The 23,159-nt window shown below is 34.1% G+C and overlaps 1 protein-coding gene and 1 pseudogene across 2 annotated transcripts; one reads left to right on the top strand and one right to left on the bottom strand.

The window, feature by feature from the left end:
• Positions 1-5,552: 5,552 nt before the first annotated feature.
• On the top strand, positions 5,553-8,775 carry LOC120189796 (annotated as a pseudogene).
• Positions 8,776-8,948: 173 nt separating this feature from the next.
• On the bottom strand, positions 8,949-13,956 carry LOC120189851 (serine/threonine-protein kinase Nek2-like). 2 transcript variants are annotated; one of them, XM_039193016.1, is made up of 15 exons: positions 13,761-13,956; positions 12,862-12,995; positions 12,645-12,711; positions 12,289-12,354; positions 12,168-12,214; positions 12,006-12,051; positions 11,802-11,882; positions 11,664-11,706; positions 11,514-11,563; positions 11,346-11,427; positions 11,193-11,242; positions 10,630-10,703; positions 10,456-10,507; positions 9,902-10,348; positions 8,949-9,801 (listed from the first exon to the last, which is right to left on the bottom strand). In XM_039193016.1, exons 2-15 carry the CDS (start codon positions 12,945-12,947, stop codon positions 9,157-9,159), a joined length of 1,836 nt encoding a protein of 611 aa, XP_039048947.1. In that variant the 5' UTR covers positions 12,948-12,995; positions 13,761-13,956; the 3' UTR covers positions 8,949-9,156. The 2 variants fall into 2 exon arrangements, with proteins under 2 accessions (XP_039048947.1, XP_039048946.1); XM_039193015.1 differs by lacking the exon at positions 13,761-13,956 and having other exon boundaries at positions 12,862-13,064.
• Positions 13,957-23,159: the final 9,203 nt, after the last annotated feature.

The following is a 23,159-nucleotide window of genomic DNA, read 5'->3' as shown; positions in this document are numbered from 1 at the left end:
GATGGTGATGAGTCTCCTTGAGTGGTTGATGTTGGTGAAGTGGGTGGAGTTTCAAACTCTCTTTGAGGTTCACCTAGTTATTCCCTCATTGTCTGTTCATATTCTTCAAATTGAGGAAAGAAATTCAAGTCATCTAGATGAAAGTTAAAATTTCATTCTCCTTCTTCGTTGAAGACCACATATCGATTAATCACAATCTTCTTATTATCTGGATTGTACAACTTGTAGCCTTTCGAATTAGCATCATAGCCGATGAAGATAAAACTCTCGCTTTTATCATCAAGCTTCGTTCTTCTCTCGTCTGGTACGTGAACATGGGCTATACTTCCAAATATTCTCAAGTGGGAAATGCCAGGCTTTCTTTCACTCCATGCCTCTTGCGGTGTCTTTTCCCATACACTTCTTGTTGGAGATCGGTTTGACAAGTAGATTGCACACGCTACTACTTCTGCCCAAAATTCTTTAGGTAATTTCTTGCTTTTGAGCATGCTTTGTGCCATGTCGAGGATTGTTATGTTCTTTCTTTCTACCACACCATTTTGTTGGGGGATCTAGAAACTGTCATTGGTCGACGAATTTCATTTGCTTCACAGAACTCTTGAAACTCTCTGGAAGTAAATTCTCCACCTCAGTCGGATCTCATTGCTTTGATCTTTCTACCACTTTCTCTCTCCATTGTTGCTTTTAACTTCTTGAAGATTTCGAAAACTTCTGACTTCTGTTTCAAAAAATATACTCAGGTTTTTATTTAAAAATCATTAATGAAGAAAAGAAAATAGTTACAGTTACCGAGAGAGATTGGCTTGATCGGTCCACACACATCGGTATGGATGAACTCAAGTGGCTTTCTGGCTCTTAGCTCTGACTCCTTTGGAAAGCTTTTCCTAAGTTGTTTCTCGACTAGACACCCTTCACAAAGCTGGTCAGGGTGGTTGATGTGAGGTAGTCCCTTCACTATCTCCTTCTTAGATAGCAGCTCTAGACCTCCAAAATTGAGATGCCAAAGTCATGATGCATTTTTGTAGCAAGCTTTCAGGTAATTTGCAATATCATTTTGTATGTTGATCAATAACATTCTATTCTTTGAATCGACACTTTAACAATGAAGATATTTTTATCATCTTTTATAGAAAGATTATAATTCTTCATATGAATATCATAATATTTCTATAACAGTTGCCCTAAACTTAAGATGTTACTTTTCATATTGGGCACATAATAGACATAGGAAATAAATTGATGTCTCCCATCTTTCAAACGGATAAGGATGTTACCTCTCCCTTTCCCCGCTATTGTGGAATCATCTCCAAATGAAACATTTCCACTTATTGACTCGTTTAGCCCCACAAACATGTCTTTCCTTCCACACATGTGATTGCTTGCACCACTGTCAAGATACCAGGAATTTGTTTGGCCACCATTAGTTTTCTTTCATGCTAGAAGAAGAGTTTATTTGCCATCTATCTTTTCCTCCACGTAGTTGACATTCTCTTTAATTTTGTTGTTGGGAGCTCTACATTCTGAAGCATAATGCCCAAACTTTTGGCAATTATAACATCGAACTTGAGATTTGTCATACTTTGAGTTCGGATTGATTCTTCCATGGTCTTGTATTAAGTTTTCTCATTTCTCATAGTTGTTGTTGGAATTGTTATTATTGTAATTCCAGTCTCGTCCACGACTGCGACTTCCACCTCGTCCATGACCTCTATCTCTGCCTAGGCCACGTTGGTTTCTATCATTGCGTTGGCTTTCATGCATATCATTGAGTTGCAGCTTGAGGAGTTTCAGTAAACCCATGCTTCTTCTTATGCTTCTCTTCGTATGCTTGCAATGATCCTTGGAGTTGCTCGATCTTCATCTCTTCTTGTCAAGGTATTGTGTTATGAATCATTATTTATAGTGCGATAATCATCTAGCAATATCAAGGATGACTTGCTTCTTGGGCAGCTTTTGGGAAACAGTTTCACCATCACATTACGGTGAGAGTTTCCCACTTGTGAAATATGTTTCTATGTTCTCTCATTACATTAACATCCATCACTCATTAGACTCATTTGTCGCCTCAGATGAGTTGTTGGAGATTCTGAAGATACTATTAAATACTGGAAGTCAAACTCAATTTAGAATTGTGTAGAAGTTTTCAACGTGGCAATGCACTAATATGTCGGCAAGAAGAATTACAAAGCAACAAAAGAGTTTGAAAAGTTAAAAAATGAAGCTTCTTAAATTATTTAGAAATTATAATATGAATAGATAATATTAAAACATGGCAGTAGTTGGCAAGCTTGAATTACACGACAAACATAAAGCAAATCATGACATGAGGCGGCAAGAGGAATTGAGAAGCATTCAGAGCAAGTCTTAGTTGGTTTATTACTCCTATTTATATGTGAGCAAAGCAAGCATGTGTGTAGTGAGCAAAAGAAAAATATACGAGAGAAAAAAATAGAGAGAATTGAGAGAGCTTAGAAAAGCTTAAAATAGTGAGGTTGAGTTTGTAAACTAGTCGTAGTTAGTATTGCAGTATTGTAATATTAAGGTAGTGTCATTGTAAAGTATTATCAATAAAAAAAAGTTCGAGTTATAAATTACCGAGAGCCCATCTACGCTTCCAACAAATGGCCTCAGAGCTTGGATCGAGTTCAACGTGGTGGAGAAGATGGCCAACTTGATTCAACCACAAATCCCGAGATTGACAAAGACGAATTACAGAAATTAGAGCATTCAAATGAAGGCGTTACTAGGCTCCCAAGATTGTTGGGATATCATCGAGGATGGTTACACCGAGCCTGAAAATGCAGCAGCAGAAGCAGCCCTGGAAAATGAAGAAAAGAAGGTTTTAAAGGAATTCCGGAAAAAAGATAAAAGAGCATTGTTCTTTATTTTTCAAGGAGTAGACGAATCTACCTTTGAAAAAATTTCTGATGCGAAGACCGCAAAACAAGCATGGGAGATTTTGAAAAAATCTCTACAAGGTGTCGAAAAAGCAAAGAATGTACGCTTACAAACTCTCAGAGCTGAGTTTGAGATGTTAAAAATGAAAAATACAGAAACCATCAATGATTATATTAGCCATGTGAAAGCGGTCGTAAATGAAATGAAAAGAAATGGTGAATCACTCGACGATGTTAGAGTGATGGAAATCGAGTGATAGAAAAAAAAATTCGGTCATTAACAAGAAAATTTGATTACATGGTGGTGGCAATCGAAGAATCAAAAGATTTATCTCAGATATCGATCGAAGAGCTTGTGGGTTCACTTCAAGCCCATGAGCAGAAAATAAAACAAAATTGAAGATTCAGCTCTACAAAGCAAGATGAATGTCAATGAAGGAGAAGCTAGCAGCTACACACGAGGTCGAGGAAATCGTGGTGGTTATCGTGGAAGATACAGAGGAGAACGAGGAACTCATGGACGTGGTGGTCGATCATATAGCACTATTTAAATAAGTGAAAGCAATCCAACATCAGGTCGTGGACGAGGATTCAGAGGCCGAGGTAGGGGCAGATATCAACAATGAAGTAAATTCCAGGTACAATGTTATAATTGCAATAAGTATGGTCATTACAGTTATGACTGTAGATCTGCTCCTAAACAAGAAGAAAGAAATAACGTAGCAGCAGCTGAAGAAGAAAAAATTGGAAAATCTCACGTATTCCTCACTTATAAAGAAAATGAAGAATTCAAGAAAAATATTTGGTATCTTGATAATTGTGCCAGTAACCATATGTGTGGTCAAAGGGAACTGTTTGTGAAATTAGAAGAAATAGTTCATGGGCTAGTAACGTTCGGAGATGACTCGCACGCAGAAATAAAAGGAAAAGGTGAAGTCATGATTACTCAGAGAAATGGAGAAAAGAAATACATTTCAGATGTTTATTATGTACCTGCTTTGAAAAGCAATATCATCAATCTTGGTCAACTCCTGGAAAAAGGATATGAAGTGCAGATGAAAAACCGCTCGCTTGCCATCAAAAATAAAGAAGGAGAATTGATAGCCCAAGCTGATATGACTCGAAATCATCTCTTTACAATTGATATCGAGTCGGGAGAAGTCAAGTGCATGAAGACCGCGATCAAAGATGATTCATGGCTATGACATTTAAGATATGGACATCTTGGATTTTCTGGTTTGAAGTTGTTATTAAAAACAAGCATGGTGAAAGGACTGTCAGAGATCAACCCTCCAAATCAATTATGTGAGGCTTGCATCAAAGGAAAGCAACATAGATAAAGCTTTGAAGTTGGCAGATCCTAGCGTGCCCGAAGACCGCTGGAGATAGTACACATAGATATAGCCGGTCCTTTTGACATACCATCGCTTGGAGTTAACAGATACTAACTTTTATTGATGATTTTAGTAGGAAATGTTGGATTTACATCTTGAAATAAAAGTCAGAAGCGCTGGAAAAATTGAAAGAATTCAAAGCAATGACGGAAAAACAAAGCGGTCAATATTTGAAGATACTCAGATCAGATAGAGGAGGCGAATATACATCAAAGTTATTTGAAGAATTCTGCAAAGAGCATTGCATCATCCATCAGCTGACAGCCATATACACGCCATAACAAAATGGAGTTGCAGAAAGGAAGAACCGCACAATCCTGGACATGGCGAGAAGCATGATAAAAGTCAAACAACTACCGAGAAATTTCTGGGCTGAAGCAATTCGATGTGCAGTTTACCTATTGAACCGATGTCCAACAAAAAGCGTGAAGTATATGACGCCAAATGAAGCATGGAGTGGACAGAAACCAGGAGTTGGACACCTCAAGATTTTTGGATACATCGCATATGCCCACGTTCCTGAACAGACCAGAAAGAAGCTTGATGACAGAGGAGAAAAATGTATTTTCATTGGCTATGATGAAAGAAGCAAAGCTTACATATATATAATCCTCTTACCAAGAAAATAATTATTTCAAGAGATGTCGAGTTCGATGAAGCAGACTATTGGAGATGGAGCAAATAGGAAAAGAAAGTTGAAGGACTATTTTTTAAAGATGACGATCTTATCAATCAAGATGAACAAGCTGATGATTAAGGTCTTCAACAAAATGTACCATCATCCTCAAGCAGCAGCAGCGATACCAGCAATATAATAGAAGATCCTGAAGCACCTCCCACAGAACTTCGAAGATCCACAAGAGAGAGAAGAATGCCAGAAAGGTACAACGATTATGAACTAAATAATATTTCACTTTTCTACTTACTTGTGAACAGTGATCCAATAACATACGAAGAAGAGGTTGAAGATGACAAATGGAAGAATGCAATGGATGAAGAAATTGAATCAATAGAAAGAAATGATACATGGGAGCTAACAAGACAATCGGAAGGCCATAACCCAATTGGAGTAAAATAGGTTTACAAGACAAAGACCAATAAAAAAGGAAAGGTCGAGAAGCACAAAGCGAGGCTAGTTGTCAAAGGTTATAAGCAAAGACAAGGAATAGATTATGATGAAGTATTTGCTCCAGTAGCAAGGATCGAGACCATCAGACTTCTCACAGCAGTCGCAACACAAAAATGATGGAAAATTTATCAGATGGATGTGAAGTCAGTGTTTCTAAATGGCTACCTAGAAGAAGAAGTTTATATTGAGCAACCACCTGGATATATTAAAAAGGGGCATGAAGATAAAGTGTATCGATTGAAGAAAGCTCTATATGGTTTGAAGCAAGCCCCGAGAGCATGGAACACGAGAATTGATGAATATTTCCAGAGAAACGGGTTCATGAAGAGTCTATACGAGCATGCCTTATACACAAAGAAAAATGAAGATGGTGATATCATGATCGTGTGCTTATATGTGGACGACATGATTTTCACAGGAAATAATCCAGGTATGTTCAATGATTTTAAGAAAGCTATGACTAAAGAATTTGAAATGACAAATATTGGAGAAATGTCATACTTCCTTGGAGTTGAAGTGAAGCAAATGCAAAAAGGAATGTTTATATCACAAAAGAAGTATGCAGAAGAAATTTTAAGAAAATTCAGAATGGAATATTGCAAGCCGATAGCCACTCCAGCAGAACCAGGAGTCAAATTAAATGTGAATTCAACAAGAGAGCAAGTGAATCCGACGTTTTAAAACCTTTATAATTTTTATAATTTTTCTCTCTTCCCCTTTTCCTGATTTCTTCTTTCTCTTATTTTCTTTTTAAAACCTTTATAATTTTTCAGCGTTTTGGAAGTGGCTCTATTCCAACTCACCACATTGGTGTCACATTACTGCGAGGAGAGTGGAAAGCTGCTGCAAGCAATATTCTTGATCCAAGACAAGGGGATATCCTTTTTTTTTAAGTTTGATATTTTATTCCTTTTTGGCAGTGTTTTTAATATGCTACACTACTTGAAGGTCTGCAGTGTTTGAAGAAATGTCCTGGGAATTACTTGCAAGCCCTGAAAGCTATACCTAGGACTTTGAGAATGATGTAAGTGTTTGATGTATTGGCAAGTGGGGAATATGATTTTTCTTAATTCTAAAACAGTTAGCCTCATAGACGAGTAATGACCATGGTGTGCTCTAAGTTTTTGTCATTGGTCTATTTTGCTGTAATAACCATATAAGTAGATTCAGGCTTAATCCTTTACCTTGCTTGTGCATTCATCTCACACTGCCTCGTATTTCTGGTTTAAATCAATTATGCATTACCTCGAACATGGATTACTCCAACATATTGATTGATGTTGGGAATTATATTAAGATAATTATTGAGATATTGAATCTTAGATTATCTCTTTTCTATTGATCAGGTATGTACATAGTTACCAAAGCTATCTGTGGAACCATGCAGCAAGCGTGAGAGTGCAAAAATATGGTACGAAAGAAGAAAGCCATTATTGGGTTTGCTGTTTGTTGTATCTCTTTTAAAATGTTTCTACTTAACTGATCTAACATTATTCTGTTAACCCACCATATGCAGGAAGCAATGAAGTTGTATTGGGAGAGTTGGTATATATCAAAGGAGATGATGCGGAAAAAACGAAAGTTGTACTGTATGAAAATGAAGATGACAGCATTGAAGATGCAGATGATTGTAGTCAATTAGATGAAATATCTGGAAACGATCTTCCACTAGAGAAAAATAATCGTGTTAAGGTCAGTTATCACTTTTTGCATTTAGAGTGTTCTAAATTTTTTTAATTGTAAACTCAGGTTCTAAAGGAAATCTTTCTTTCCTAATTTTGATTTGGTGGCAAGACTTCAAACAAGTTTATTTTATTCAATACCCTAGATGATAATTTCTTTCCTAATTTCGATTTGGTGGCTAGAGTAAATGTGAAAGATGTTCAGATTATGGTGCCATTAGCTAATGATCTGCTGCATTCCCATGTTACTCGGATTGGGATGTGTCGGATTCGGGTATGTGGACACGACGGGCATGCTCAATGTTTTGAAGTTTTCCCATGTATTTGGAGGGCCTTTGGATAATCATATACTCATATCCTCATACCACCATATCGGATATGCTTTGGACGTGTGTCGAATATGGAAACTTCAAGAAAAATGAAGTCTTAGAATATAGTTGTATATTCACTTAGCATCAACCTTTCTCTTAGGTCATAACTGCAGCAGATATCAGTGCTGGAACTTATACTATTGAGGATGTCGTCCTTCCTATGCCTGGGTAAGGGAATATCAAAAGAGTCGATGAAGCTTTTACATTGCTCATATCGTTTCTGTAATGAACTGCTATTTGTTTCTTTCCTGACAATGCTATCATGTTTCCTTGGCAGTTCTAGAATTATTTATCCAATGAACGAGGTTACCAATGTTTTATTCTTCAGGATGGCATCAGCTTGACAGAGAGCGTCCATAGTACCAAGTACATATTCATGATTGAAACCATCTCTATATTTCCCGGAGAATCCCATTGCCATCTCCATTTTCATATTTTTTTTAAATTTTCGTTGCAGGGAATTTTCAATAACTAGCATGACCGGAAGCTACAGGCGTGTTTTTCAGAAGCTGATAGACTTTCAATGGTATGGTCTGCTTTTCTGAACATCTTTTTTAAAAGTGTTGTTCTTCTAGGTGACTAGGCAAATTGTCGACCAACTTCGTTTATGTTGTTTCAGGGAATTGCTGTTATATACAGACGGAAATATAGCATTGTCGGAGACTGATTTAGACAAAATTGTGAAAACTGAACCTGTGAACCTGGTCAAAGAAGAGCATCTGACAAATGGAACTGAAGGTGAAGAGCCATTTGATCATTCAGACCAAGTAGAGAGCTTCATTGATGACAAAAAGTTTTCAAGTGACAATGTTGTGGTGGAGGCTGAGCCTCTGGAAGTTCATTCTGCACCTGACTCGAATTCTCAGGAACCTCAGAAAGCTCTCAAATTAGCCTTCACACTTCCTGCTTCTTGTTATGCCACAATGGCCATTTGAGAGCTTCTCAAGACGTCGACTTCTGTATGCACTTTCCTTTAACTGTTTATTTTGTTATCCAGTTCTGAATCATAGGATTGAGAATTTATCTCCACAATTATACCTTAACGCAAAACGTCATCTTACTTTTCTTTTTGCTGCATTTGCAGGTTGCATTCCACAAGACACTCAACAGATTAACTTGTCGCTGCTCATATGGTTTACGAGATTAGGATCAACCCTCCGTGCTAATCAGGAACGAGAAAACAAGGTTTATTCTGGTACACTGGTTCTCTTTTTGGGTACATGTAAGGTACATGTTTTTATACATTTGACAAACTTTACTCCCTGTGCCAACTAGCACATTCTTTTTCGAACCATTATTTATAATCTTCTTAGGTGAGTTGAGCCATCAAGATTACCATTTCCCTTATTATTAGTTTTAAATTAACATGCTGTACCGGTCTGGATAGAGGAATATAAACAAACAAGCAAAAGTAGACGATTAGTTCATTCGATATCTACTTACACCTCATTATCCATTTTGAGGGAAATTATGAAACTTGATGCACAAGGGGGAACTGTGCAGGTGCAGGAAGATCAACTAGAGCCTAGAGCTAACAAGTAGCATTTGTTTGAAAACCAAAATGCCTTTCTACTAAGGTTCTATCGACTAGAATCTTGACCTAAATCCGGATAAGTTGAACTCTGAAAGATTGGTACATGTTACAGCTGCGGATATGATACAAACAGCAGCAGTTCATTGGAATTAGTCCTCTGGCTTGGCGGTGTTCTCCTTAAAGCTCTTAGTCAACCAGATGGCAGTTTCCCTAGGGGAGACCTTTCCGGGTCCAAATGGCTTTAGTAACACACCAAGCTCATCATACCTCTCTTGCTGCAACAACCTCGCGCTAAATTCGAGCAACCCTTCCAATGCCTCAGCACGTTGCTGGAACGATGCGGGGTCAAACCTTCGTCTCCGTGTGTCTGATGAGGTACGGCTAGATGCCCCAGCAGTTGCGTTTTGATCAGAGGAAACACTTGCATCGTCTCCATCCACATGAAACATCTTGCATTGAATTCCTTGCCATGCATCAGCGAAACCGGGCTTTCTAGACAACTGATCGCATATTTGAACCGTACATTTGTTTTTCATGATCAAATGGTCGACAAATTGTGGTGGTGAAGTTTTGTTCATGGGGAAGAATGCATCTTCATATGAGGCTAACGGGAATTCAGCTATCTTATCAATTCGAGGAGCATTGACAGAAACATCTGGTGATTGTATGCAGTGAAGAATGCCGGCATTAGATCTACAAGGAGATTCTCGAACCGAAGTTCTTGTTGGCAGCGGCAAAGAAGCTCTTCGAGTTGAGGGGAGAGGTTTGTTAACCGGAGTGCGCGAAACATGAATCTGTACATACAATGCAACTAACAGTAAAAACCCAGATTTTGGAACAAAGAAAACATTACAACTAACAATCTCTATCAATGTCTTGCACAGTAGAACTTACCGAGTCACGGTTTCTCGAAAGCTCTGTCTTTCTCTTGGGAGTTGCAGAAGCTTTTGCCGGAGAACGTTTTGGATTCTTGGTTGCACTTAAAAGTTTCGAAGTAATAGGCTTGCAAATAACTGTTCCTTCTTGGCTGCTATCAATACACAAATCTTCTAACCTTATATTCAGAAAATCATGTGCCTCGTGATGTATTCCTTTGGTAGAACAAACAGAATCTTGTTCGGCTCCGGATATGCTCGGATTTAAAGTCCTATCGTTACCGAAGGATCGGCGCCTCTTACTGTAAACAGAGAACCGAGTATCTACGGGATCCGAAAATCTAGTTTTCTTCATATTGGTTTCAGGCCAAAGCACGAGTAAAGTATTCTTTCTAGGATTATTAATTTTATGATGAACTTTAACAACATAAGACTGCAGGTGCGGATGCCTGAGCAGTTCCTCGGCCTGTCAAAATCGATAAACAGATCGGATGAGAGGAAAGATCATGAACACATTCCGAAATCATTTAAATATCAAATTACAGTTCAACTTCAGGGGAGAGTTGTACATACACTTGGCCTGAGTTCAGGATTTTTGCGCAGCATGCTTTTAACAAGGCCACGGCTGAAAAGAAAATTGACACGACAATTAGACCGATGTAATTAGTCATCTGAAACTCCGACATATTCGAAAATGAAGCTCGCATGGAAAAAAAACGAGTGTTTTAGAAGGAAAACGAGGCTTACAAGGCACCGGAATATTTTGTCGGAAGTGGAGAAACTATAGATTTATTGATCTTGTTTATCAGTGCTTGCATATCCTGCTCAAGAGATTTAAAGATTAATCGAAAACGGACATAAAACAAGAAACCGGAAATGAGTAACGATCAAATATGACATCGAAATACTACAAGAAATAATACAAGATGCCCCATGCAGTTTATCTCAGCTGGCCTAGATGTCCTGGTGAAACCATAACAGTGAACAGGCATGATGCAGTTAATGTGAATTCATGAAGACCGAATAAATGCAGTGATTCTGAGTTTGTACGTAGGCTTTTCAACAAACAACAGCTCGAAACAATGTGACCAACATACTTGCCTACGAAACAGAATGTCCGATTAGGCAGCCCCGTAAAAGTTCGGGGATGATACGGTCCGTGACCATTTATAAACGGAATATTTTGTAAAGACTATACACAGTGATCAAATCCATATGCTGTTGGAATCCGAAGTCCTAACCAGACTAACAAAAGGGTGTATATGCAACAAGCTGCAAATAATTACAGAAGAGAGGGTTCAAGAACTCACGAATGCTTTAAAAGCAGGCTTGAGAGCGGTCATTTCAAATATACAGCACCCTGGAAAACATATTTTCTAGTCATGTAAACACAGAAAGATAAAAACTCGATACGTTTTGTCAGACCAACTGACAAGCACAAGCATCGGCTGAAGCATGTTTACCTAATGACCAGATGTCTGATTTAGAACCATACGGTATATCGGCCAGAAGCTCGGGACACATATAGCTCGGAGTTCCAACAACCTTCAAAAAAGAAAAACTAGTTACGATCGATAAAACCGAGTGATGCATTTAATTCTCGAAGGTTACATAATTCATATTTTACTTACAGAGGAAGCAAGATCATCTGAAGTCAGAATTTTAGCAAGTCCAAAATCACCTGCATCGGGGTGTTGATCACATTTGTGTTGGAAGAAATTGTATACTCCATCGAAGGAATTATGTGCAAAAAGAAGGGAAAAAAAACGATAATCACTCACCAAGGCGTATGTCATGATCTTTTGTCAAGAAGATGTTTGAACACTGGAAAAATGAAATATCATATCATTAATTAAAGCTGCATCGACAATTTTCGAAGAGATCTACACCTCCAAGAGGCTAAAAGGTCTGCCACGAACCTTGACATCACGATGAAGAATGTGATTCAAGTGCAAATAGTCAAGTGCCATCAGGAGCTGAACAAGCCACTTGCACAGTTTCTGAACATGCACGGAAGCAAAAATTTAGGAGTTACGATCCTTCGACGAATAAAGATGAACACGAGGGAACAGGAACAGAGTAACAAAAAAGAACTGAAGTTAACAGCATAGGAACAAACAAACCTCTTCAGAGAAAAGCATGCCATTTGCTTTCTTTATGGCTTCAGCCCTGTTTTATACCGAAAATCTAATTATGTTTTGCGAAGTTCTTGCGATGTTCTTTGAGTTACAAAAATAAATGCACTATCTCAGTAATCTTGGCATCAGCAGAAAAATGAAACTTACATGTCTCCACCTTCACAATAACCTATAATAATGCATACATAGCAACCCTGGTATAAAAGACATATGCGAACACTTGTTAGGCTCTTCGGTAAGGTTCGATTTTTATGTCGTGACATGATACCTTTTCCACCCAGGAATTTTTGTACTCCACAATAAATGGATTCCGGATTTTAGAAATGAGCTCCATCTACATGAACAAATTGAAAGGTCAGTCTACAGATCGAACAAAACTAGGTTCATGCCAATGAAACAAGGCATGGGGCATGCCAATGAAACGAGGCATAGGGCAGCTACTTTGGACACAACTCTAATTCAAGTTCGGTCCAGCCAAACTTCAACGTTTCCATGTCCGAAGATGCTAACACGTTAATCGAATAGAAGCGATTGGAATCCATCTTTTCTGTTCATTTCTCGCTTATGTTTGCCTCAACAAAGTACAAAAGGAATAGGAGAGACTTATGATTAAATCATACTAACCTCCTGATAAGCAGACCTCCGTGACCTATCGGTCTGGCGAGCAAGACGAATCTTTTTCAACACATACCTGTAACATTCCCAAATATAAGAGAAAGGAGAAGTCAATTGTCAAAAGATGAAGCAAATGACCATGTCAAGTTGTTCATCTTCTCATATATTCCATATGTGATAAGAGTTGACTATAAATAGAGGGCGGACTCGGCCATAGTAATCTTACTTTTTCTTTTCATGCTTATGCCTCACTAAAAGAGCTGAACCGAAAGCTCCCTTCCCAATTTGTTCTAATACTTCATATTGCTCCATGTTGAAAAAAGAAGAAGAAGATGTACTTGATTCCTTTACTGTATTGCACCAATGAAAACAAGTCAGGGCATTTGATATTCATGAATCCTTCACCAAAAACTATAGATGCAAAGAAATATACAGCAATTTCTCTGTGAATTATACAAAAAAGACAACATCGAAAGAATCGAACTTCACAGTACAACAATTCATGATTGAACAAAAATGGAAATCAAAATGGAACACATGATACACAGAAAAGCTTGAGTGCCCTTTGCATACAGGATTAAAGAAGGCTGATCTAAACAATGGTTCAAAACATCTTCAAACGACAATGTTAAAAGGCATCAAATGCATCAATTTCATGCCAGAATCTTGTGTAAAGAGCTTTGTTTTCTAAACCATCAAGCTAAATTATTTAGTCCAATTCCAGACTTGATAGCTAGGAAAGAAGCCATTTTTCACTTGTATTAAGCTTAATTGACTGTTGTAAGCTTCCTATTTAGAGCCAAATTAGGCAAAACATCAAAAGCAGTTGAATAGAAGAGAAAATTTGAAAAGAAAGTGTCTGAGCGAAGCAGAACTCAGTAACAAAGTATGAGACAGTGTACATTACAAGTAGTCTTCCCTCTCAGCTTCAAAACACCCAAGAAAAGAAATTAAAACAATAACAAATACATTTCACCATCAAGAAAGCAAAGAACTTGGAAAAGGGAAAAATGCAGCTTTCAATGAAGAAATGAAAAAAGAAAAACACCCAATGAACAAGAAAGAGAGAAGAAGAAAAGGAAATCTGCAGATTCAGGGAGGGAAAAGGGGACTGTTCAATGTACCTTAGTGATAAAGGGTATATAAGATATTGATCTAAAGATTATCAGAAGGAGAAGAATAATGTGGACTTATACATTTGAGCAGAAGCTAAAGAATTACAGTTTACAGTACAGAGAAAGAGGAGAACAACAAAACAAGAAGATGAGGAAGAAAAGGAAGGTGCTGCCTGTTGCAGCTGTTTTGCCATTGGGTTGTTTTAGTTTCAAGGAGGAAATGACAAAGTTTGTAAGGGAGATTGGACAACAATATATATTAAAAATATGAAACTTTTTATGGGAAAAGATTCAAAGAAAGAAACTAAGATTAGTTTAATGGAGTATTTGTAGTTAATGGTGGACAAAGATCGTGGATTAGTGAAGAGTGGGGGAGTTCATAGTTATGTTTAGCTTTTGATGAGCACAATATAATTGCTGAAGAAACAAACAAAAATGGAAACAAAGTTGATGATCAAGACTGTTTTGGAATTGGATTAGGAATTTATTGACCATAATTGTCAGCATGTCACATAGATTTATTAAGTTAAATATATATTTATTAAATAAGTTTAATCATCCAACTTTATTATTGTTCCTGTCAAAAGAAAATTATTTGTTGGAATTCTTTAGAATTAAATGAGATATTTCGAGTTCAAGTAGTTACATTTATAATGGTGTTATGTGTGCAAGTTATTAGTTGATAAAAAGGATTATGATCAGTTAATACCTCATAATCATCTCAGGTTATTAAAAAATAATAAATTATTTCTCTTGACGAGTAATAAAACTATAAATAATAAAACTAGTATGAAAAAAGAAAAAAAATCTAATATTATAAAAACTAAAAGAAAAAACCTAATAAAAAAATTAAAATAAAACCTAATAATAATTATTGAATATCAAAATTCAAATCCATTAAGTAGATTCAGGTAATAGACATCTAGGGATATATTTATATTCGTTTCATTCAAAATCAGTATGGATAATAGTTAAAATATTCAAATTGAAATTTATTAAATTTATAATATTTAAATCTATAAAAAAGCTAAATGAAATATACGTAAATACATGAATTTTTATTATTTGTTATTACCTCATAAATTTATGGAGGGAAACAAATAAATTGAAGTGAATGGTGAGAAAAAGGAAAAATGCGGGTCAAAATAGGGATCAAATTAACTCAGAGTAGTTGTTTGATACTTTTTAGGGTAAACTACACGGGAGACCACTAAACTATAGTCAAAAATCAATTTGACTACCGAAGTTTCAATTGAATCAATCATACCACTAAACTATTTAAAAGTTTCAATCAAGCCACCGACCGTTAATTTTTAACGAAGGTGGTGAAGTGTCCGTTAATAAAATTGGCATAATTATATATTTGGTCCTTAATATTTAGACATTCTATTAATTTAATCACTATTTTAAGTCAATTAAATAAATTTAACTATCCAAATAGAACATGACATGTGTCTGTCACAACCGTCTTTCGGGTGGGCCCGGAATTGGGCTTTGACTTAAATAAAATACGTTAGAGCCGCCACCGATCATTTTTTTAAAAAAAAGGTTGATTGGATACCTTAATTTACCATCTTACCTTATATACGCTTTACCAGAAATATGTCGGATTCGGGAGTCGGTTACAACCAAGGAAGGATTAGCACCCTTGAACTGTCATTTTGGTACCATTTTAATTTATCGGTTGTCTTAATTGTGAAAATTAAAATTTAAAGATTCGATTCGAATTACTTACCTCCGATCGATAAAAATTGCCCATATTAAAAACATTAAACCGAAGTTAACTAAAAAATAACATTACGGTTAGAATAAAATAAATAAAAATTAAATTAAATTAAATAAAGAAAAAAATAATATTCAAATCACAAGGGTTAAACTGCAAAGAATTTAGAATTAAGGACCAAATTGATATTATTTGAAAGTTGAAAGAAATAATATAGAGTTAGGAGGGGTTAATTTGTAAAATATAAGAATTTTAAATCGGGATTAAATTGAAATTATTCAAAATTTATGGGCAAAATTACAATATGTGACCAAAATGAATTATACTTCGAAAGTGCAGGAACTGCATAAATAATTTAGGAATCTCATAATTACAATTTGACCCCCTACAAAACCCAAAAATTAACATTTCATTTCATTTTTTTCAAAACATCATCTCTCCCCACCCCTAAATGCTCTCAACCTAAACCTCTCCGGCCAATGGTCGGTCCGACCCCGACAAGGCTCTCCACCGCACCAGCCGCCGCCGACCACCGCTCCGGCCACCACCGATGGTCGAAAAACCAAACTCACCCAAAAAAATTCCCCTTGTCCCCATAAGTTCAAAATCGAGGCCAAAAACCCTAAACCTACCCCCATCGACATAGATATAAGCACAAAGTTTGAGCCTTTTACCTTTTCGACGGTGGTTCTTCGTTTTCCGACGCTTTGACTATACGAGTCCCTCGGCTTTGAGTGTTGCCTTCGGTTTCTTAATATTTGGTTGCTTTGTGGTTGTGATTGGTGATACTTTACTTCTCTTTTTGTTGTTCTTCGATGTTTTGTTTTGCAGGGCATTTATAGGCCCCCATTGGGGACATTTTCAATTGCTTCGAGGTTACTCTCGACTGTTTCAGGGTTGTTTGCCCCTATTTCCTTATTTGTTCGAGGTTAAGGGTTATTGTTTGACCAAGGGTTGTTGGTTGACCGGCTAAAACAGGATGAGTCAGTCCCGATTTAGTCGGGATTCATTGGCCTTGGTTGCTTTGTGACCGACATTCGACCGTAATCTCTGCCTGATCGCCTGGTATTCCCTGGATGCTTTTTGTGACCGTTGGATCAGGTGGCCAGATCCAACAATCCTTGTGCTGCGGCGCCTTTACTGGATTTACAACCCTAATATGTTTCGGGTTTAGTTCTGGGTTGGGTTTAGTGGCCTGTTGGGTCAGGCGGGTCTGGATATGGACCCTGAATGAGCTCCTTATTAAGTTATTTGGACTTGATGAACCCTAAAGGGGAAAAATAGCGAAATGAATAAACAAATAGTAAATAAAATGTAAACAAAAATTATAAAAAATAATATTATATATTTTCGGAATTTTTTTTCAAAATATTATATTATATATAAATTTTCAAAATGTTTTCTAAAATATATAATATATATATATTTTCCAAAACGTTTTCAAAATTATATATTATATATTTTCAAAATGTTTTCAAAACTATACATTATATATGTTTTTAAAAATATTTTCAAAATTATATATTATATATTTTCAAAAATGATTTCAAAACTATATAATTCAAAAAAAAATTCAAAATTCAAAATTATATATTTTCTCAAACGTTTTCAAAATAATATATTATATATTTTCAAAAATGTTTTCAAAACTATATATTATATATTATTTATTATGTATATATTAAATAGAACCTTGGACGAAAATGAGTGACTACAGTATCAATACATGATTGGAAGGTTTAATTTATGAATTTTAAATTATTTAATTAAATGATTTTTCTACTTATTCAGGTCGTGACACGTGTTAACACCCAATTGAAGTGAAAATAAAGGGACAAAGTTGTGCTCTAGGAGATTCAAACTAGTGTCAGGAGGGATTATGAACAACCAGACGCTCAAACCATAGTGTCAAAGGTCCCCAATAGTTTAAAGTTACAACAATTTGTACTTGTCTTTTAAAGGCTTGTTAATGATAAAAAATTAAACAAATTATTTGCCTTTTAAAGTTCACAACTACGGGTGTTCAAACGGTTAATTCGGTCACCGACCGAACCAAATTAACCATAACCGAATTAACTGAATTTTTTTCTTTAAGTGTTAATCGAACATATTTTGATTAATTCGGCCAATTTTCCAATTAACCGAAATTTTTTAAAATTTTCTAATTTATATAACAATTGAATATTTTTTAATTCAAAAAAAATAGTTTACAATTAATTTAAATAATAAGTAGTCGCGAGCATTTAGTTTTTGTATTTTTTAATTAATTAATATTGATTTAGGTTTAAAAGTTATTGGATCTTAAATTATAAATTGGGTTTTAAATGGTTTAGGCTGAGCCTATATGTTATATATAACATATTTAATATTAAAAAAAAATTAATTTCAGTTAATTCAGTTAATCCGGTTAATTAACCGATTTTGAACTGAATTAACCGTTAACTGAATTCTAAAAAAATTATTAATCGTTCCCCGACCGAACTAATTTGGTGGTCGACTAAATTAATCAAACTAATTTGGTTCGGTCGATTAATTCGGTTAAAACCAAAAAATGAACACCCCTATTTACAACAAAAGTTTGAATAATTTAAATTTCATAAATAATTTATGCAGGTTCTAATTCTATTATTTATCATTTCTAATTTTTTTTATCATTAACAAACTTTTAAAAGGAAAATACAAATTGTTGTAAGTTTAAACCACTGGGGACCTTTGGCCCAATGGATTGGGTGTCTGGTTGCTCATAATCCTCCCCCCCGACATTAGTTCAAATCTCTTGGAGCGCACCTTTGTCCTTTTATTTTCACTTGAATTAAGTGGTGACACTTGTTACCACCTGAATGGATAGAAAAATCATTTAACTAAGTAATTTAAAATTCATAAATAAAGCATTTCAATCATGTATCGACACTTTTACGTTCTAATTGGATAGTTAAATTTCTTTAATTGAATTAAAATAGTGACTAAATTGATAGAATATGTAAATATTAAGGACCAAATATAGAATTATGTTAATTTTATTAACAGACACGTCACCACATTCGTTAAAAATTAACGGCCGATGGCTTGATTGAAACATTTAAATAGTTGGGTGATTTGATCGATTCAACTGAAGCTTTGGTGGTCAAATTGATTTTTGACCATAGTTTAGTGGTCTCTCGTGTAGTTTACGCTATTTTTATTACTTCTATGAATAGGGAGTTCTAATGTGAGGTGCCTAAAATAAGGTGAATAAACGGCTTAACCGGTAAAAAAGGCTACAGTTTAAAAGTGCTACCTATAATATTACAAATTGGAACTGGAAAAGTTATCAGTCGGAGTAATATGACAGATTACACTAAAATATCATACAAGATAAGAAAATGAGTTATAAACAGTAAATGTTATGAATATTATTAATATTTTAGGTTGCGCCTAAAATGTTATCAGAGTTTAAGCTGATGGAACATTGGATTTTCCCACGATAGAAAATAAGTTAAAAACTGAAAATGTTATGAATATATATAAGAAATACAGTTGCGCATAAAAATGTCATAGTTCACTAAGAAACATGTTGCGATATGTAAATATTAAAGACCAAATATAGAATTATGCCAATTTTATAAACGAACATGTCACCACCTCCATTAAAAATTAACGATCGGTGGCTTGATTGAAACATTTAAATAGTTGGGTGGTTTGATTGATTCAATTAAAAATTCGGTGGTCAAATTGATTTTTGACCATAGTTTAGTGATCTCTCGTATAGTTTACCATATTTTTTTATTACTTCTATGAATGGGGAGTTCTGTGATGTGCCTAAAATAAGGCGAATAAACAACATAATCGGTAAACAAAAATGCTACAGTTTAAAAGTTCTACCTATAATATTACAAATTGGAACTAGAAAAGTTATCAGTCGGAGTAATATGACAAATTGCACTAAAATATTGTACAAGATAAGAAAATGAGTTATAAACAGTAAACATTATGAAAATTATTAATATTTTAGGTTGCACCTAAAATGTTATCAGAGTTTAAGCTGATGAAACATTGGATTTTCCCATGATAAGAGAACAAGTTAAAAACTGAAAATGTTATGAATGTATATATAAGAAATACAGTTGCACCTAAAAATGTCATGGTTCACTAAGAAACAGGTTGCGATATGTAATGTTAATATTTTTATTAATAAAATAAGTTGCATCCAAGAATGTCATGGTTCACTAAGAAATAAGTTACGATCTGTAATGTTAATATTTTTATTAATAAAATAGGTTGCACCCCAAAATGTAATGATTCACTAAGAAATATATTACAAATGAGTTGCGTCCAAGAATGTCATTGTTCACTAAGAAATAAGTTGTGATCTAAAATGTTAAATTTTTTTAATAAAATGTGTTGCGTCCAAGAATGTCATGGTTCACTAAGAAATAAGTTTACGATCTGGAATGTTAATATTTTTATTAATAAAATGGGTTGCGCTCAAGAATGTCATGGTTTACTAAGAAATAAGTTACGATCAATAATATTAATTTTTTATTAATAAAATGAGTTGCGTCCAAGAATGTTATGGTTCACTAAGAAATAGGTTGTGATTTGGAATATTTTTATTTTTTAAATAAAATGGGATGCGCCAAAAAATGTCATGGTTAGTTAAGAAATAAGGTGTGATTTGAATGTTAATATTTTTATTAATAAATGGGTTATACACAAGAATATTATGTTCACTAAGAAAGCAAGTTGCAATCTGAAAATTAATTTTCTATTATAAAAAATTCGAAATTATGGATACTCTTCCAAAAGTTGATACTTTCAAATACAAAATTCGAAAGTATGGATACTTTTCCAAAAGTATCGATTATTTCAAATTTAAAGAAAAACATGCAAATGAGAAGGCTGCAAAGTATCGATATTTTTCATTCTTGTGTGCAACCTATTTTATTAATAAAAATATTAACATTCAAATATTGTAACCTATTTAGTAGTGAACCATGACATTCTTGAGCACATCCCATTTTATTAATAAAAATATTAAAATTTCATATCGTGACCTATTTCTTAATTTATCATGATATTTTTAGGCACAACCATATTTCTTATATATATTCATAACATTTTCAATTTTCAATTTATTTTCTTATCGTGGGAAATTCAATGCTCAATTAGCTTAAATTGTGGTAACATTTTAGGTACAATCCAATTTATTAAAAAAATATTAACATTCCAGGTCGCAACCTATTTCTTAGTGAATGAGACATTCTTGGGTGTAACTCATTTTATTAATAAAAATATTAACATTCTAGATCCCAACATGTTTCTTAGTAAACTATGACATTTTTAGACGCAACCATATTTTTTTATATATATTCATAATATTTTCAGTTTTTAACTTATTTTCTTATCATGAGAAAACCCTATGCTCCATCAGTTTAAACCGTGGTAAGATTTTAGACGCAATTCATTTTATTAAAAAAAATAATATTTCATATTGTAACCTATTTCTTCATGAATCATGACATTCTTGGGCCCAACCCATTTTATTAATAAAAATATCAACATTTCATATTGCAACATGTTTCTTAGTTAACCATGATATTTTTAGGCGCAACCGTATTTCTTATATATATTCCTAACATTTTCAGTTTTTAACTTATTTTCTTATCGTGGGAAAATCCAATGCTCCATCATCTTAAACTATGTAACATTTTAGGTGCAACCCATTTAATTAATAAAAATATTAACATTTCAAATCGCAACAAATTTCTCAGTGAATAATGACAATTTTTTGACGCAACCATATTTTATATATATTCATAACATTTTTAGTTTTTAATTTATTTTCTTATCGTGGGAAAATCCAATGCTCCATCATCTTAAACTATGTAACATTTTAGGTGCAACCCATTTTATTAATAAAAATATTAACATTTCAAATCGCAACAAATTTCTCAGTGAATAATGACAATTTTTTGACGCAACCATATTTTATATATATTCATAACATTTTTAGTTTTTAATTTATTTTCTTATAGTGGGAAAATCTAATGCTCCATCAGTTTTAATTGTGGTAACATTTTAGGTGCAACTCATTTTATTAAAAAAATATTAACATTCCAGATCCCAACCTATTTCTTAGTGAAGCATGATATTCTTGGGTGCTACCCATTTTGTTAATAAAAATATTAACATTCTATATCACAACTTATTTCTTAATGAACCATGATATTCTTGGGCACAACCCATTTTATTAATAAAAATATTAACATTACAGATCATAACCTAATTCTTAGTGAACCATGACATTGTTAGGCGCAACCGTATTTCTTATATATATTCATAATATTTTCAGTTTCCAACTTATTTTCTTATCGTGGGAAAATCCAATCCTCCATCAGCTTAAACTTTATTAACATTTTAGGCACAACCTAAAATGTTAATAATAGTCATATCATTTATTGTTTATAATTTAATTTTTTTACCTTTATAACATTTTAGTGGTAACCTATTATGTTACTATATTAATAACTTTTCCAGTTCCGTTTTATAATATTTTATGTTCCGTTTTTAACTTGTAAGATAGGTTTCCCGGTTACACCATCTAACGTTATTTTAAAATGGTTACAACCCAATATATTACAAATAAGTTAATATTTTAGGTGTCGCTAAACCTATTTTATTAAAGATTTTCTCATATTTTTGATTGCGTCGCTTTTTAATCTTATATTAGTATGTCGTTCCTTAGAATTCCCCCTATGAATGACTATTATGAAAAGGATAGAACGAAGTGTAAACTCAAAGTGGAGTCAAAAGTCAGAAAGAAAATAATTTTAAAAAGGAGGGTTTGCTCAGTAAATTTGTCAGCTTTTGTGGGGTTTATCTATAATTTCTCCTTTCTTTTCCCACTCTAACTAAAATTCAAGCATTTAAACGAAAGGGTAAACTACACGTTTGACAACTAAACTTTACCTTCTCTCTTATTTCTCTCATCATATTTTCAATTTTTTAATTTCCTTACTAAACTTTATAGATTAATTTTTTTATCACTTCGTCGTTAAATAATTAATGATGTTATGGCATGACCATATTTTAATCAAAACGATGTCATTTTAATTTAAAATTTAATTTTTTTCAGGAATTCAAAACGGCTTCAATTTGATATAGGTTGTTATATCTTAACGTCGTTTAATTATTTAAAAGTGGAATGATAAAAAATTAATATATAAAATTTAGTGAGTAAATTGAAAAAATTAAAAGTATAATGAGTAAAATAGGAGAGAGTAATCAAACGTGAATTTACCCAAAATAAGAACAATTTATTGTCCAATTATTTATTTTACTATCTATTTTTCAACCTTGGACATAAAAGGCCGACCAAGTGGGGCCCTACACCTCTTCGATTGATCTGCGATCACGAAGCGGTGCGTTTTTGCCCCCAACTTAAATTGCCGAAAAAGCCCTTTGTTATTTATCGAATTTAAGAAGAGTAGGACTCGGGTTCTTTTATCGGTATGAGTTGAATATAATATAATATTTATTCGATTTTTTTAATTATTTGACAACGAACATTCATTTACTATAGACATTACCCAAATCTGAAATTTCAAGATATAATAACAATTTAGTATTGAATTCACTTGATTCGTGCTGATATAATTTATTCGAGACGAAGATTGCATTAAGTGGACCCTCACGGGTATGGTTTAT

The sequence above is a fragment of the Hibiscus syriacus genome, unplaced genomic scaffold, assembly GCF_006381635.1.
Source record: "Hibiscus syriacus cultivar Baekdansim isolate YM2019G1 unplaced genomic scaffold, ASM638163v2 tig00116959_pilon, whole genome shotgun sequence".
NCBI classification, from domain to species: Eukaryota; Viridiplantae; Streptophyta; class Magnoliopsida; order Malvales; family Malvaceae; genus Hibiscus; species Hibiscus syriacus.
The sequence above is the reverse complement of the archived record's forward strand: the minus strand, read 5'-3'. Positions and strand labels throughout refer to the sequence as shown.

What these genes read in the sequence shown, in the direction of transcription:
- LOC120189851 (XM_039193016.1), bottom strand. Translation starts at nt 12,947, where the DNA reads ATGGAGCAATATGAAGTATTAGAACAAATTGGGAAGGGAGCTTTCGGT. An exon ending in CATAAGCATGAAAAGAAAAA is followed by an intron (nt 12,712 to 12,861) that starts GTAAGATTACTA and finishes GGAATGTTACAG; the next exon opens with GTATGTGTTGAAAAAGATTC. An exon ending in AGATCATGACATACGCCTTG is followed by an intron (nt 11,564 to 11,663) that starts GTGAGTGATTAT and finishes ACCCCGATGCAG; the next exon opens with GTGATTTTGGACTTGCTAAA.